The sequence below is a fragment of the Aegilops tauschii genome, chromosome 5 (genome assembly GCF_002575655.3).
Source record: "Aegilops tauschii subsp. strangulata cultivar AL8/78 chromosome 5, Aet v6.0, whole genome shotgun sequence".
Lineage (NCBI taxonomy): Eukaryota > Viridiplantae > Streptophyta > Magnoliopsida > Poales > Poaceae > Aegilops > Aegilops tauschii.
Window position 1 is genome coordinate 34,084,374 of NC_053039.3, and position 13,486 is coordinate 34,097,859.

The 13,486-nt window shown below is 43.4% G+C and overlaps 1 protein-coding gene across 2 annotated transcripts; it reads left to right on the plus strand.

Moving 5' to 3' along the window:
- Nucleotides 1-1,219: 1,219 nt before the first annotated feature.
- LOC123493939 (senescence/dehydration-associated protein At3g51250-like) lies at nucleotides 1,220-9,254 on the plus strand. Of its 2 annotated transcripts, XM_073499688.1 has the most exons (8): nucleotides 1,220-1,959; nucleotides 2,563-2,635; nucleotides 3,019-3,225; nucleotides 4,295-4,582; nucleotides 5,079-5,211; nucleotides 6,719-6,881; nucleotides 8,443-8,482; nucleotides 8,905-9,254. In XM_073499688.1, the coding sequence occupies exons 3-5, from the start codon at nucleotides 3,101-3,103 to the stop codon at nucleotides 5,092-5,094; spliced, it is 429 nt and encodes a 142-aa protein (XP_073355789.1). In that variant the 5' UTR covers nucleotides 1,220-1,959; nucleotides 2,563-2,635; nucleotides 3,019-3,100; the 3' UTR covers nucleotides 5,095-5,211; nucleotides 6,719-6,881; nucleotides 8,443-8,482; nucleotides 8,905-9,254. The 2 variants fall into 2 exon arrangements, with proteins under 2 accessions (XP_073355789.1, XP_073355788.1); XM_073499687.1 differs by having other exon boundaries at nucleotides 5,079-6,881.
- The last annotated feature ends 4,232 nt before the right edge of the window (nucleotides 9,255-13,486 follow it).

A 13,486-nucleotide genomic window follows, 5' to 3' on the forward strand; every position in this document is an offset into this window, starting at 1 on the left:
GAATTATTCTTTGGTGAAGCTTCAGCTACCACAGACGAAGAATCGTTCTTGGCAGAGGAATCTGCTGCTGAAGATGGAGAATCCCTCTTCTCATGGTTGTTCTTGTCTCGGAGAAAATTTGTGGGGTTCGCATATGAACTTGTACATGGCCACCTAGGAATGAAAAATGGAGATGATTGCTATATTCAAATTTGAGATATTTACACAAAAGCACACAGGAACACAAACCTGCTTGAACTAATGGTTTCGCCTTCCACAATCGTTTCTTCTTCAAAGATTTTTCCTATTAACAGAACAACGATGAGGAAATGAACATTGACACGGTCTAATAGCAAAAAGAAGAGCCAGCTTATAATTAATAATAATCATGAAATGTGAAAATAATTATTAGTCATTTACACAAGTTTGCATACTAGCTACTGTACTATTATTCAATACTGAGTTCGCAAAAAGGCAAATATGCAAATTGAACTGAGAGACCACCTCAGTAATGAGATGTCCCTTTTTTTTCGAGGATGACGGGGACAGGGGGCCCCACCGGTTGTTATATTACTCGAAAGACTCGGCAGTCATACAGGGTTTTTCATCGAAGAGATAAAAAACTACAAGCTAAGAAGAGAAAAACCAAAAAGAGGGGGGAAGGCGAGTTACAGGACCGAAAGGAAAAAAGCGCGCGTCTCCAGGAGAAGCTCGCGATCAGGGGCGTCGTAGCGGCGGCTCCACAGCAGCAGGTCATCCGCCGTCCTCAAGAGGATGTCGCAAGCATGGCAGTCGATGCCGTTGAACGTGGCGTTGTTCCGGGCTTTCCAAATCTGCCAAAGCAGCACAAGGAGCCCGTCCTTCCATGGCGCAGCCAAGGTCAAAGGCTCCCGGGAGCGAGGAGAGAACCCCGTCAATCGAGTGGAAGGGGCCCAGCCCAAGACGATCCCAGGTGAAGACCGCGCGCCCGCACGAGGTGAAGATATGCACAGTAGTCTCCTCCGCGGAACAGGAGGCACATCGAGAAATAAGAGATTCAGTCGCTCCCGGGCGCTCTCAGAGCTCAGCGATCATGGGCCGTCGGATCCGTTTGCTTGATGCGTTTTCGGGCGTTGGATCAAGCCGCTGGAAGAGCTGGGCCGTCGGATAAAAAAAGGAGCTGTAGCAATGAATAGTTACTCCCGCGGTAAAGATCTCGTGCCACCGCACGTAAATCGCGCGCCCCGCCGAGGGCAACCTCGTCTTTTCACGCCCTGCCTCTTCGTGCGTGTTGGGCGCTGGTTGGCCCGTGGTCGGATGAGAGCCGATTGGGTGAGAACCCTAGCCTCCATCCCCTCCCTTCTCCCCTTCACGCCACCTCCCGCTTCCTCTCCCGTCGCTGCTGCTCCCCCTCGCGCCGCCCCCAGCCTCCTCACCTGGACACGGCGATCATGAGCACCAGCGAGAGGAGGAAGGATGGCGCCTGGGCACGGGCCACAGAACCGAACCCAGCCCTCCCTCTCTCTCTCCCGCAGGCTCTCGCCGCCACCACCTACGCCGGCCGGTCCCGGCCTACTCCGGCGGCTGCCGGCGACGCGCAGCACTCTCCCGTGGCCGCCTCCCTCGGCTCCGTCCTCCCCGTCCGCGAGCTCGTCCCCGGGGACGTCGTACAGTGAGTGGGCGAGAGCAGGTGAAGTGAAGGCTCGAAGCAGGCAAGCAGCCGTGACTCGATGGGGTGTGAGGCGGAGGCGGAGGAGCACGTCTCCGGTCTCCCCGATTCTGTTTCGGTGGTGGCGTGAGGGGGCCCGCCGACTGGCCGAGCGGGGCAGCGGGCGACGGCGACGACCAAGGGAGAAGGGGGACGGCGCTGCGGCGGCGTGCTGGGCCTGAGCAAGCAACAGATGCGAGATGCAGGCTGGGGCCAGGAGAGCAGACTAGAGACGAGGGTTGGCGAGACCGGAACACCCGGCACACCTTTTTGCTAGGCCAATGCCGCTCAAGGTCAGCCACTCCCTGCATCCCACTCCTCCTGATCTGTCTCTTTTCGTGACACATGTAGAGCAAGCCCAATCAGTCGTGGTTTAGGGGTAAGTTGCGTCTGATCCTCATCCTGCCTGCGCTCCATTCTGTGACTAGATTTATTCTACTAATATTTCTGCTGGGATTTGTGGTCGTTTCAATCGATTAGGACAAAGCTAATCTGATTCTTTTCGAGAGTAAAGCTAATCTGATTCTGATGAGCTGAGGTTTCAGGTTTTGACTGGATGTATGAACATCCTCTACTGGTTCTGTAAAATAAATAACAAATTCAGTTTATCCATTATACACAAATTCTAATATAATGGGCGGCTATTTTCTATTAGTATACTTGAAATGATATTGAGGTATGCTCCCATGTTTTCATCCGTGTACTATGTAGATGTATACTAACAATTAAGCTTTGATCATGAATACATAAACCATAGAAGATTCTGACAAACTAAGTGGTGTGTAATTCTCTGTTCCATAGAAGATTCATTGATCCCTGTACTTTTGACAAATTTATTTTCACGACGTCTTCCGTGTATTCCCTTTCTCATGATTTGTGATTCTCAATTCTGCCAGCTCTGTTGAGACATGGAACCGAAGCCGTGAGGCGGACATCATCATTTTGTCAGACTAAGTGTGGAGTTACAAGGTACTCTATTGGCAACCTCATAGACCTGCATCAACTATCATTACAAGTAGAGCATTTCCGTGCTCTTAAGTCAATCTATTAGGGAAAAATCAAAGGCTTTTGTCCCTGTTATTTATTTTTTGTTCTATTGTATGTGGGCATCTTATCTATCTGTAACATGTGATGTGTGCAACTATAGAAATGTTAGGCTATAATAGCAATTCTTTGCAACACATGTTCTTATACATTCTGGCTATACTTACTGCTAGAATGTATTTGGTACATTGCTTTGGGTGTTGAACCGTGCATTGATTGCATATTACATTGATTTGGATTTTGATTGTACACTGAAATTTAGATGTTTTTGGAGAGCTGACTGTACAATAAAATGATCTACCTTGCAGTATCATTTTTTCACAAAGGAAGAAATTCGGAGTAATTACGGCCTTGGCGCTCTTCATGTTGTGAGAGAACCTGTTCAGTAGGATGCCGACATGCATCAGGAAGCCAATGGACAGCCAGAGCTTGAAGGCGTGGAGCTTGAGCTGCAGTGACGACGACAACTTGGGTGTCAGCTGCAAAAAACTGCAGTTCAAAGTGTTCAACCAAGTGTAAGTTTGCAGTAAGTCAATAATTGCAGTTCTACAATGACACATTCAGACTTGCATCCAAAGTTAGATAGGAACATGGAAAGAATCTCCGAAACTTATTTACAAGGGAGAGAAAACTTCACACCTATTTTATCTTCAGTGGTTGAACTCTCTTGTAGCTTTGGTTCAGATCCTAAAGCTATATGAAGCACCATAGATTGAGTTTGCAAGCAAAAGGATCACACAACCTGACAGTACTGGTAGCAGTCTTTTTCTTCCAAAGTTTAGCATTGATGTCTGTCAATTTGCAGGTAAGTTACATGTGTGCGAACGAGAGGTCGACCAACAAGTTGTTGATTTCTTAATCTCGGAAACTTGATCCTTATATAACTGACTATCAGTTAATTTTTTATTGAACTTTTGGTCTCTTTAAAATACCAGTACACGATATTCAGGTCCAAAGGTAACTAGCAACCTATTTGAGCAAGTTGCAAACACATCCGGGATCTGGAAGTTGAGCGATCTGAGCCGCCCTTCTCGGCTCGGTTTATCCCGATTCTGAACCCGGTCCTGTGACGCGATCCCTGTTCCTCCTACTGTATACTGTGCCTCGGCGCGCCTCGCTAGCTATTGCTGGATTGGCTCGAGTTTAGGACGACTAGGTCGTGATCAGGGTGGCGCTTTCTGAATGAGAGCAGAGCCAGTGCGGCCTTCTACCAGTTTGGGACTTGGAACTGGATCAGTCAATTGATGTCGTTTTGTTTCTGCGGTTCCACTTTAGTTACCAGGGACGGAGATTGTTGAATGTGTGGCTGAGTGTTTCGGTTCTGCGAGCAGTCATATGCTCGTTAGATTAGCTCAGCACAGGGAAATCCTATGGGAGGAATATATGCGACCGTTGACTTCAGGATATGTTGCTTGGTTGTTCACGACCTTCCTAGATGAGTATGAATTATATCTCACATACCATAATAAATCAATGATTATCCTATAAATTTGAGATGCGATTGGGTTAGATTGGATATGATCGTGATATGCCCTATATTGTTATGTTTGACGAATCGTAGTTCTAACATTGCGCTTACACCAGGTTTTCCGTCCACTGCATGGCTGGCTACGAGTGGCTGGCCGACGGGGTGCTCGGTGAGGTCGAAGCCGCTGCGTACTGGACTGCCGTCGCGCCAAACGTCGAGGAGTATGGCAGCGCCGTGGCCAGGTCCAACGCTTCCGGCGCCGAGAACGTGGCCAAGGGGATCATGTGGTGCGGGGTGATGACCGTGGACAGGCTCCGCTGGCGGAACGAGGTGCTCCGAAAGAGGATTCAAACCGGCGATAATGAGGCCGAGGTCTGCCCGGAGATGCTCAGGTGTATCAAAAGGTAGTGCTTTCTTTCTCAATTTTCACATCAAATGTGTTTCTAATTTGTGGTCAAGCAAACTTATTCAATGGGATTTGTGATGCATAAATCAATAAATGCTTCAGGTTTTGGGCACATCACAGTTCATAGTTAGATTAGATTATTAGATTAAATCGTGATGCAATGTGCCATCATGGGTATTGCATTTGCGTTCGATGGTATTTGTGTTAAAAATCTTTATGGTTAGTATGGATAATCTCCCTGATTGCACTTGTTTTACTTGTTCTGCTGTTTGGCATCCCTGGTGCTATGTTAATCTTGTCTGGTTGGTCCTGCTATGTATGGTGATTGGTGAATTATAGCAATGACATGATGTCATAGGAGAAGAAATCCGTGATTGCAGACAGCTGCATTTTGATGAATTCTGCAACTGGACTAACTTAAGTGTGTGCACCTTAGGCTGATTGTGTTGTTTCATTTTGAGATTCCTCACCATGCTATGCTATCATGGTTTTAGGTTTCCTTGTGCTTAATTACACGCTGCAGCGGCGACCAAGAAGCGCGTGGCCCAGCTGACCAAGAAGGCCAGGAACGTGGCCGCCGGCGACAAGGAGCCCGGGTTTAAGTATCTTTGCTGGCTGTCGATGGTGGTCTGTCTCTCTATCTCTCTCTGTATGTAGTTCCAGTAGTTCCATGGTACTTTTTTCTGCTAATTTCTAATTCCTTGTGGCTATATACAAGATTATGACTTTTTTTGGGGTGATGAACCTATAGTAATCAGTGACCTGTACTAACTGAAGATGAACGAGAGAACAAAATAAGAAAGGGGTGGCTATTGAATTGTCATGATAGATCAAAATCATGATCAGTTAGTTAGTTGTTCCTCCAATAGCATTGCATCTAAATGAATCTTAATATAGCTCACCACAGCTCGCTCCTCCTCCCCGTTTCTTCTTCAATTGTGCCAAACTTGAGGCTGTAGCTACTATTCAGATAGTTAAACTTAGATTTTTGTGGTCGACGTCCTGCTTGGCGATGATGGAAACAGAGGTGGCACGACTCTATGATATGGATATGAGTACAATAGTGTTTGACAGTGGCACATGCGACGGTGCTCGCGGGTGCCATGCCTCTAGGCGGGTTGTCTGCACGATGTTGCAGTGGTCAGTGGCGCTGCACCTACATCATGTATGGATCAATAAAACTAGGCATGAGTGCCAGCGGGTTGTAAATACCATAATTCAGTTGCACATATGTCTTTGGTTGTATCAACACATCGCATTTTACTTAGTGATTTGTCGTGAGTGCTCTTGTGTGAGATTAGCATGTCTTTCATATCTGCCTTTAATGTATGCTTTTGTTTTACCAGTTGCCAGTCACAAGGCTTGATTATTACCCTGAACGCTTTAATATCTTCTGTTGTTTAAGGTCTGATCTTGCTTATTTTGCTAATACCATATGATGCCAATGGATTGAACCTTTCTGTCATTATTATTTAGATTGTATTATCCTATGCTTTTGTTGGATAATTCAATGGTGGTGCTGCATATTTCATTTCTTGGACGGTTGTGTCTTCCCTGTGGTATCTTTCTGCAACTGAATTCATGGTGCTGCTGGATGTGTGTAGATTATGGCAGCTCGTTTTCAGATGTTTTCGGAAGCCTCACACATGTTCTCGAGTCAGTACCTTCAAACAGTTCATCATCGCCTTCAAAACTGGGACAACTTTGAGAAATAGATCAATGTTGTTGATGCTTATATTGATTTTACTTAATCCAAAATATGTTTCACAACATTGTTGAAGCTTTGGCTCCTTTTTACAGCTGACATTTACTGCTCTGCATTTGCTTGGATTTGTGCTCTCCCTTCATCCCATGTTGTGTCTAGGTTACCAAGTTTGTGTCTGCTTCTATGATTAGTTGCTCATGCTTCATGGTCTTTGTGGGAAACACAACATGATGCCTTGCTGGTTCCTGAGTCCCATGTTTGTTCATATCCTTAATTATAATAATTGTTGATCTGTAAGGCTATGTCTGTTGGTGCCACTATCTAAATAAATCAATTATCTTGCTGGTGTCATGTGCTGAATTTACACAATCATGTAATCCAGGGTTCCAAACTATTGCTAATGGTTCGTAATTTTCTATTTTGTTGCAGTTGACTCGCTGTATAATTTTATGATATAATTTCTTCTTCTCTTTTATCGATGGAGGAGGTAGTCAGAAGTTGTTATTTTGAAACGCCTCCACTTCTTCTGCAAAAGATTGGTGAATTTTCCAAAGGGATGGAAGAAGTCGATCACAGGATCTACTCACCTGAGGTACACCTCATAATTTTTAATGTGAAGTTGTATTTGTGTTATTCCTATCCAAAATTTGTGTTTAATGTGAAGTTGTATTTGTTTCATACCTATCCAAAATTTGTGGATGAACTGGTTCCTATGTTACGTAAATAATTTGAGCTTGGGCTAACATTACTATTCATTTTTCAAATTGTACCTGCTATATCTGATAGTTCTATGGTAGAAGTGAGCAACTTTGTAGTGGGATGAATATTACTGGATCTCTTCCAAATGCTTCAGAACACTAAATATAGCTATAATGTCTCTCTTTGCTTTCCTAGAATATCTCTTCAAATTTAAGAGGAGCTTGGTACTATTTTTCTGATGGATTTTCCTTATTAGTAAAGCTTTATGACGATCATAAGATTTGTCTCTGATGGCTTTTCTTACAAGTTCCCAGCCATTCTGTTACCCTCATCTCCTATCATTAAACATAGGTACACCATTATTGTAATTCCCTATCAAAATATGCTACTATTTAAGCTTTTACATAGCTAAAATATGTTGACTTCATAGCATAGATCAACACTTCTTGAAGAATCAACAAACAGTAGGCCTGAAGAAACATACCAGTTTAGAGGATATTTCTTAATAATGAACGCAGATTGGCGTTTGTTTCTTAATTGCCACAAATACTTTATTCCACACACACACACCACACACACACAAGAGAGAGAGAGAGAGAGAGAGAGAGAGAGAGAGGGGGGAGGGAGGGAGGGAGGGAGGGCTGTAATTCACAGCAGTAACATTTTATAACACAACTGGTGAGTGCAAGTTTGCTTCCTCAACGAAAGCTACCTACAAATTCTCAATTTTCACGAGGTAAAACGATACGGACCAAATATATAATCATGGTAGCCGGACTACTTACACTATACATTGTTCCAGTAGTTTTTTCATCAACCCTTACTTTGAAAGCTTAGGCTTGAAAATTGGGGCAAGAAAGTTTGAACATAACTGGAAATAGTATATACCGCCACATAGTTAATACCTTCTGTTGTGGCACATCCTGTGTTTTTTCGGCTTATACTTGGGCTGATTGCTCTGCCAAATAGGAGTATTACGAAGCAAATATGAATTAAATGATGCATCGGCTTTCGTTTTCTGCCACACATATTTTATTGTATAAACTGGAGCTTCACAACTAAAAATAAAGATAAATTATAGCTTAAGTACAACCAGGTTGCTGAGTTTATTCACATCAGCTAGCACTCTGCCTTTTATCAACCTTTGAATGGAACTAGGTATTACTCTTTGTGAATATGAAGTCAAAATTAATAATTAATAAAGGCAAAATATACCTTTTATGTTTATTCACAGTATTGTAATTAACAATCACCCGCAGTTGATTTCATGACCGGTGGGCTTTCAGCAAATAAACAATCAGAAGGAATCAATAAGAATATAACCCGTTGAGTTCAACATCCTCCAATAATATAATCATGCCTCGATTGGAATTAGTACTACAATATATAACATCTTCTTTTTGTAGTTTATTTATTTATATGTGTCTATATGGTTTTCCATGAAAATCCAAAAGGGCCTCGAAGTGTTGGAGCTTGGATCTGGGGGGTGCATTGGTGAGCCATCCCTTCTCCCTCACTGGCTTCTCTATTATTTTTGTGCATATCATGCCTTGATTTGTGCTCAGTTGGTGTGAAATGTGAAAGCAAGCTATGTGTGCGATCTATTGCCCGTTATCATGTGTCACAAACTACTACAAATGCATATTAATGCCCCTTTATTATATATGTCTACTGCCTTTTACATTCCTAGGGCTAAGCCACTACTCATTCCAGTATACTGAATTGCTATTGTCTGCACTTCTATTGTGTTTTGTTATACCTTTTAGACATGCACCGTATGCCATAGATTGGTATGACATTGATATGTGCGAAGAGATGTGATGTATCTTGATGTTTTTATTGAACCATTATCATTCTGGGTGCATAACGATTGTATGGCACTGTCATTTCTTTTATATCACTGTTTGCATCACCAGGTGTTTACGCTAAAACAAGTCGGTTGCTGCAAGTCTTGCAAGAAATTTGGGTGACAAGGCGTCTGGGCGGAACTATCTATCCATCTATCTATCTATCTAATATAGTTTACTACTATACCATGTAAAATCAGTGTCTCCACTACCACTATGGCTTGGTGTGGTCATGCTATGATGTTAGTGGACACGAATGTTTAGTGATATGTTGATTCAGGAAATTCGCATTCGGTTCAGCATGTAGTGTTAGGCTCTATGCTCTTAGGAGATGATGTTCTGTGAATTTTTTTGCAACTGTTATTGCCACAAAATTGAAATTTGGTATTGACATTATGAAGATTACCTTAAGTGTGAAAGATACTGAGCATGGACCTGTGTTCTTATTTATAGCTCTAACTGCATGTACCATATGGATAAAAAATGTCTTATCATTTCTAATGAAATTATAAGATTTCTTGATCTTCAATAATGATGTGTACATAAATATCACTAAACTCGATGCTGCCTTGTGATAATCTCATGGTGATGTTGAACTCCATAATGTCTTGCTTCTATCAAATGTGAATGTTTCTTCTTACTTTTATTTTGTTATATCTTGTTTGAGTAAGTATGTTAAACCTGGATTACTACTAACTTGAACATTATTTATATAACCACAACGTCGGGAGAGGCACCCTCGCGCCAAGGCGCGTTACCGATCTAGTGTGCTAGAGGGGGCGCAGCTCTTCGCGTACAGGTTCGCACGCGTGCTGAGACGTGTTCAGCGTATTTTTGTGATTACCATTTTCAGAAGATATAAGTATAAATGTATTTTTTTCCTTCTAAGTGCAAGTTATACACATCTATGTTTTATATTGGGTGTATACGTACACACACGCATTAGGCAATCCTCGATGCAATGGTACGTGCATGCTTGCATTTTAAGCTTGCTCACGTACTAACCAATGTATACTTGCACTTGATGCTCCGTGGCATAGTCTTATACACACATGCAGGTTACAATCTAGAAGGCTGAGTTCCACGTCTACGACGTGCCCACAAGAATAACATACAGTATGTGTATTTCTTTGAGTACCTGTATATACCAGCCGGCGAGCGCGTGTATACATACTTGAATACCTGCGATTGTTTCAACCAGCAAACCCTGGAGAGAAGTGTGAAGATGGCGATCGAACGAACCCGGCCCACCGGCAGTCGGGTAGCTAGGTACGCACAAGATGGTTTTTGTTTATTTTGCGTGCAGGCGTACGCGTCAAGAAAAAGAAAGATAAACATCAGCGAGATGATAAGATTCGAGGCGAGATTGCATCCCTATCTAGTCCAGAAAAATCGGGACGTCTGGCCCGTCGCCAGCCGCCGGGTTGTCCCACCTCCTGCCTATAAATACACCAACGATGCTACACTTACGGACCGCAGGCATACGGAATCATCTACGGGAGAAGGTGGAATCAGACGGTTGGTGCTCAGCTTTTTTCTTCCCGGGAATTGCGGCTCGCATTGTTTTCTAGTTGTGCCACATCAGTCCGTAGCTGTTATTTCAGTGAAATCTGCCCGTAGTGTAGCAATTTAGGGAGCGCCTGGAACTCATTCGACTGAGAAATAGATTGGTCTCAGTCGAATGACGTGGTGATGACGTCGTTCGCTATTTGTCTCAGCCCGATCACCTGGCACGCCCGAGCCAGGCTCCTTTCTCCCCCGCACAAAGCCCTATTGGGCCGAATACAATCCAGGCCCTTTGTTCTGTTGTTATTTGTAGGTTGTGGGCCTTTTTGGGTTGATTGTCCTTGTTGGGCCTTTTTGACTAAAAGCAGAAAAAAGACAAAAGAAAGCCCGGGCCCTGCTGTACAGGAGCAAAAAAGCTCTGTTGCTTTTTGTTCCTCCCTGTTCTTCTCCTGATCGCAGCACATGCCCCAGCCCCCATCCACGAAAATCACAAACCCTCAACCCCAACCCACCCACTCCTCCTCCTTCCTCCTCCAGCCCTAGCCGCCAGGGGACACACCTTTCCCCTCCAAAATGGCAATGTGAGCAGAGGAAGGAAGCTTGTGAGCAGAGGAAGCCGCCAGGGCACACACCCACCCACTTCTCCTCCTTCCTCCTCCAGCCCCAGCCGCCAGCCCCCATCCACGAAAATCACAAACCCTCATCGCAGCACGCAAAAACATGGATGCAGGAAGAGATCAGAGGGCACAAAGCACTCACCAGGGTATGCACGCCTCTCCCCTCTCCAGATCTCGGATTCTTGTCTCTGTTCTTGTATTCTTCAGAATTCTATTGTGAAAAACACAAAAAAGGGAAAAAAACAAAAAGTGAATACAGAACAACCCCCATAGCTGCAAATTCGTAAAAAAACAAGGAGCTTTCTTCCTAGGTGCTGCATCCTTCATATACCTGACAAAGAAAACTCTTGACATTGATTGCAGCTGTTCTTGATGCTTATGGAGCTTCTCTGTTTGGTTCTCAGGTTAGTGCCTACAAAAAAAGCAAATGAAATTTTAATGAACATCTGAATCTTGCTTGTACTATTCTGGTTATTTGGTTACAGAAATTTGATGTCTGATCTTTTCTACTATTATGTGGAAAACATAGAAACACAGGGGGGGGCAAGATACCCAGCAGCAACAGTGGCTGACTTCTGGTGCTTGGAACCAAGGGCTGCATCATACACACCCCTGGATGCAAAATCAGATGCTTCCTCATGCTTCTATGAACAGAACACAAGGGAATGCCCTGAACATTCCAGTGAGTGCAGCTATGTATGGTATCTTCAATAGTCAAGGCAATACACAGGTATTTCTGGGCACTTTGAAAAAAAACCCTTGCTTTTGAAAATTGTCAGTAGACATTTCTGTGAATGTTAAAACTTCTTTGTGCAGGTAAACTTGCCTGTGAACCTGGGTCCACATACTTCAGTGGGTGACTCCAACCTAGTGTGTACTGCGCTCCAACCCCTTGTAAGTGTTTACAGTTTACAGAAAATGGAAGAAAAAAAGAAAAATTCCACTACGATTGTTTTACAAGAAATTGGCAAAAATAATGATGCAGGCAAACAAAGTCGCTTATGAAGCCCCCATGTCATACACGCAACTCCTACTTGCTGCTGAAGAAGAGGTTCTCTACTAACATACTCATGTTTGCTTGTCGTGGATAAAAACTGTATTAACTTACAAAAATAAACCCAAAAAAGAAAAAAAAAAACATCAAACAAACAGAACTAACTAGAGCTGTTCTAATTTTTAGGGTGCTAGATATGCATCCTCACAATCGCAAGTAGATTGCCTTGTTCGTACTGAGGTATGTTTTTTCCTGCTTAAACTTGTGTCTATGTTCCCTGAATAAAAATTGTTTGACTGCTGTGTATAACTATAAAAAAACTCTCTCTACAGAACGATATGTACATGATAACTGGGCGATACAGTAGATCTTCAGAAGATCCATTACAAGCACACACTGGGGGTGGAGCTCAGCATATATCTGGAGTCGATGACCAACATGATATAGAGCTTGAACCTTTTGTTGACAACCGTTTTTCAGAAAGCTTGAATGATTTGAACTGGGACAATGAAATGCAGACAGAAGCAGGAGGAATCAAAAACGGCTCTATGGTGTCAAATGAGATTGCTTCTGACAATGATTCTGATTCCGAGGATGATCATTCTCCAGTGTTGTTGCAAAAAGCCTCTGAGATTACTGTTACAACTGCTGGAGAAGAAGAAAACAGTGGTGCAGCTGGCGAAGTTCAAAAATTAACACAGGATGATATACTGATATTCCTTGAAAATGACAGTATAGAAGCCGCTCAGAGTGCTAGCCAAGAAGTGCGCAGCCATCACGTACCCCATGTGGACATGGTCTTTGATACAGATGATGCAGCTTACAACTTTTACAATGAGTATGCCTCAATTGCTGGTTTTTCTGTGATCAAAGCATCTCGATATTGTGGCAAGAAACAAGGAGGCAGTGCAGCAACTCGGGTAACTTTCAAGTGCAATCGGTCAGGAAGAGTAATTGATGAAGAAGAACAAGAGAATAGGAAGAAGAAACGACGTGACACAAGGCAACAGAAAACAGGACAAGAGCCCTATCGCAACGCAAGGAAGAAAAAAGCAAACACCATTGCAATAACAGGGTGTAAAGCTCAGCTCATTGTCACCAAGAAGGATGAGAAGTGGGTGATAACAACCATAAACCTACAACACAACCATGATTTGAGTCCTCACACAGAAGTGAAATACCTTCGTTCTCATAACTACATGACAGAGGAGGAGAAACTCCTAATCCGAACTTTCAATGCTGTGAAGCTACCAACAAGACAAATAATAGCAATCCTAAGTGACTTGAGAGGCGGGAACACTCCTTACACCAAAAAGCATGTAAGCAATGTTAGAACAGCCATTGGCAAAGAGAGCAATCAAGATGACATGATGCAGGTGCTAACATATTTCAGGAAGAGACAAGCTGAAGATCCACAATTTTACTATGCGTTCAAAACAACTAAAGTCTCTGATGACGCAAGTAAAGTTTTGTGCATTTTCTGGGCTGACGGGTATTCTAGGAAAATGTACGAGCTGTACGGAGACTGCCTCAG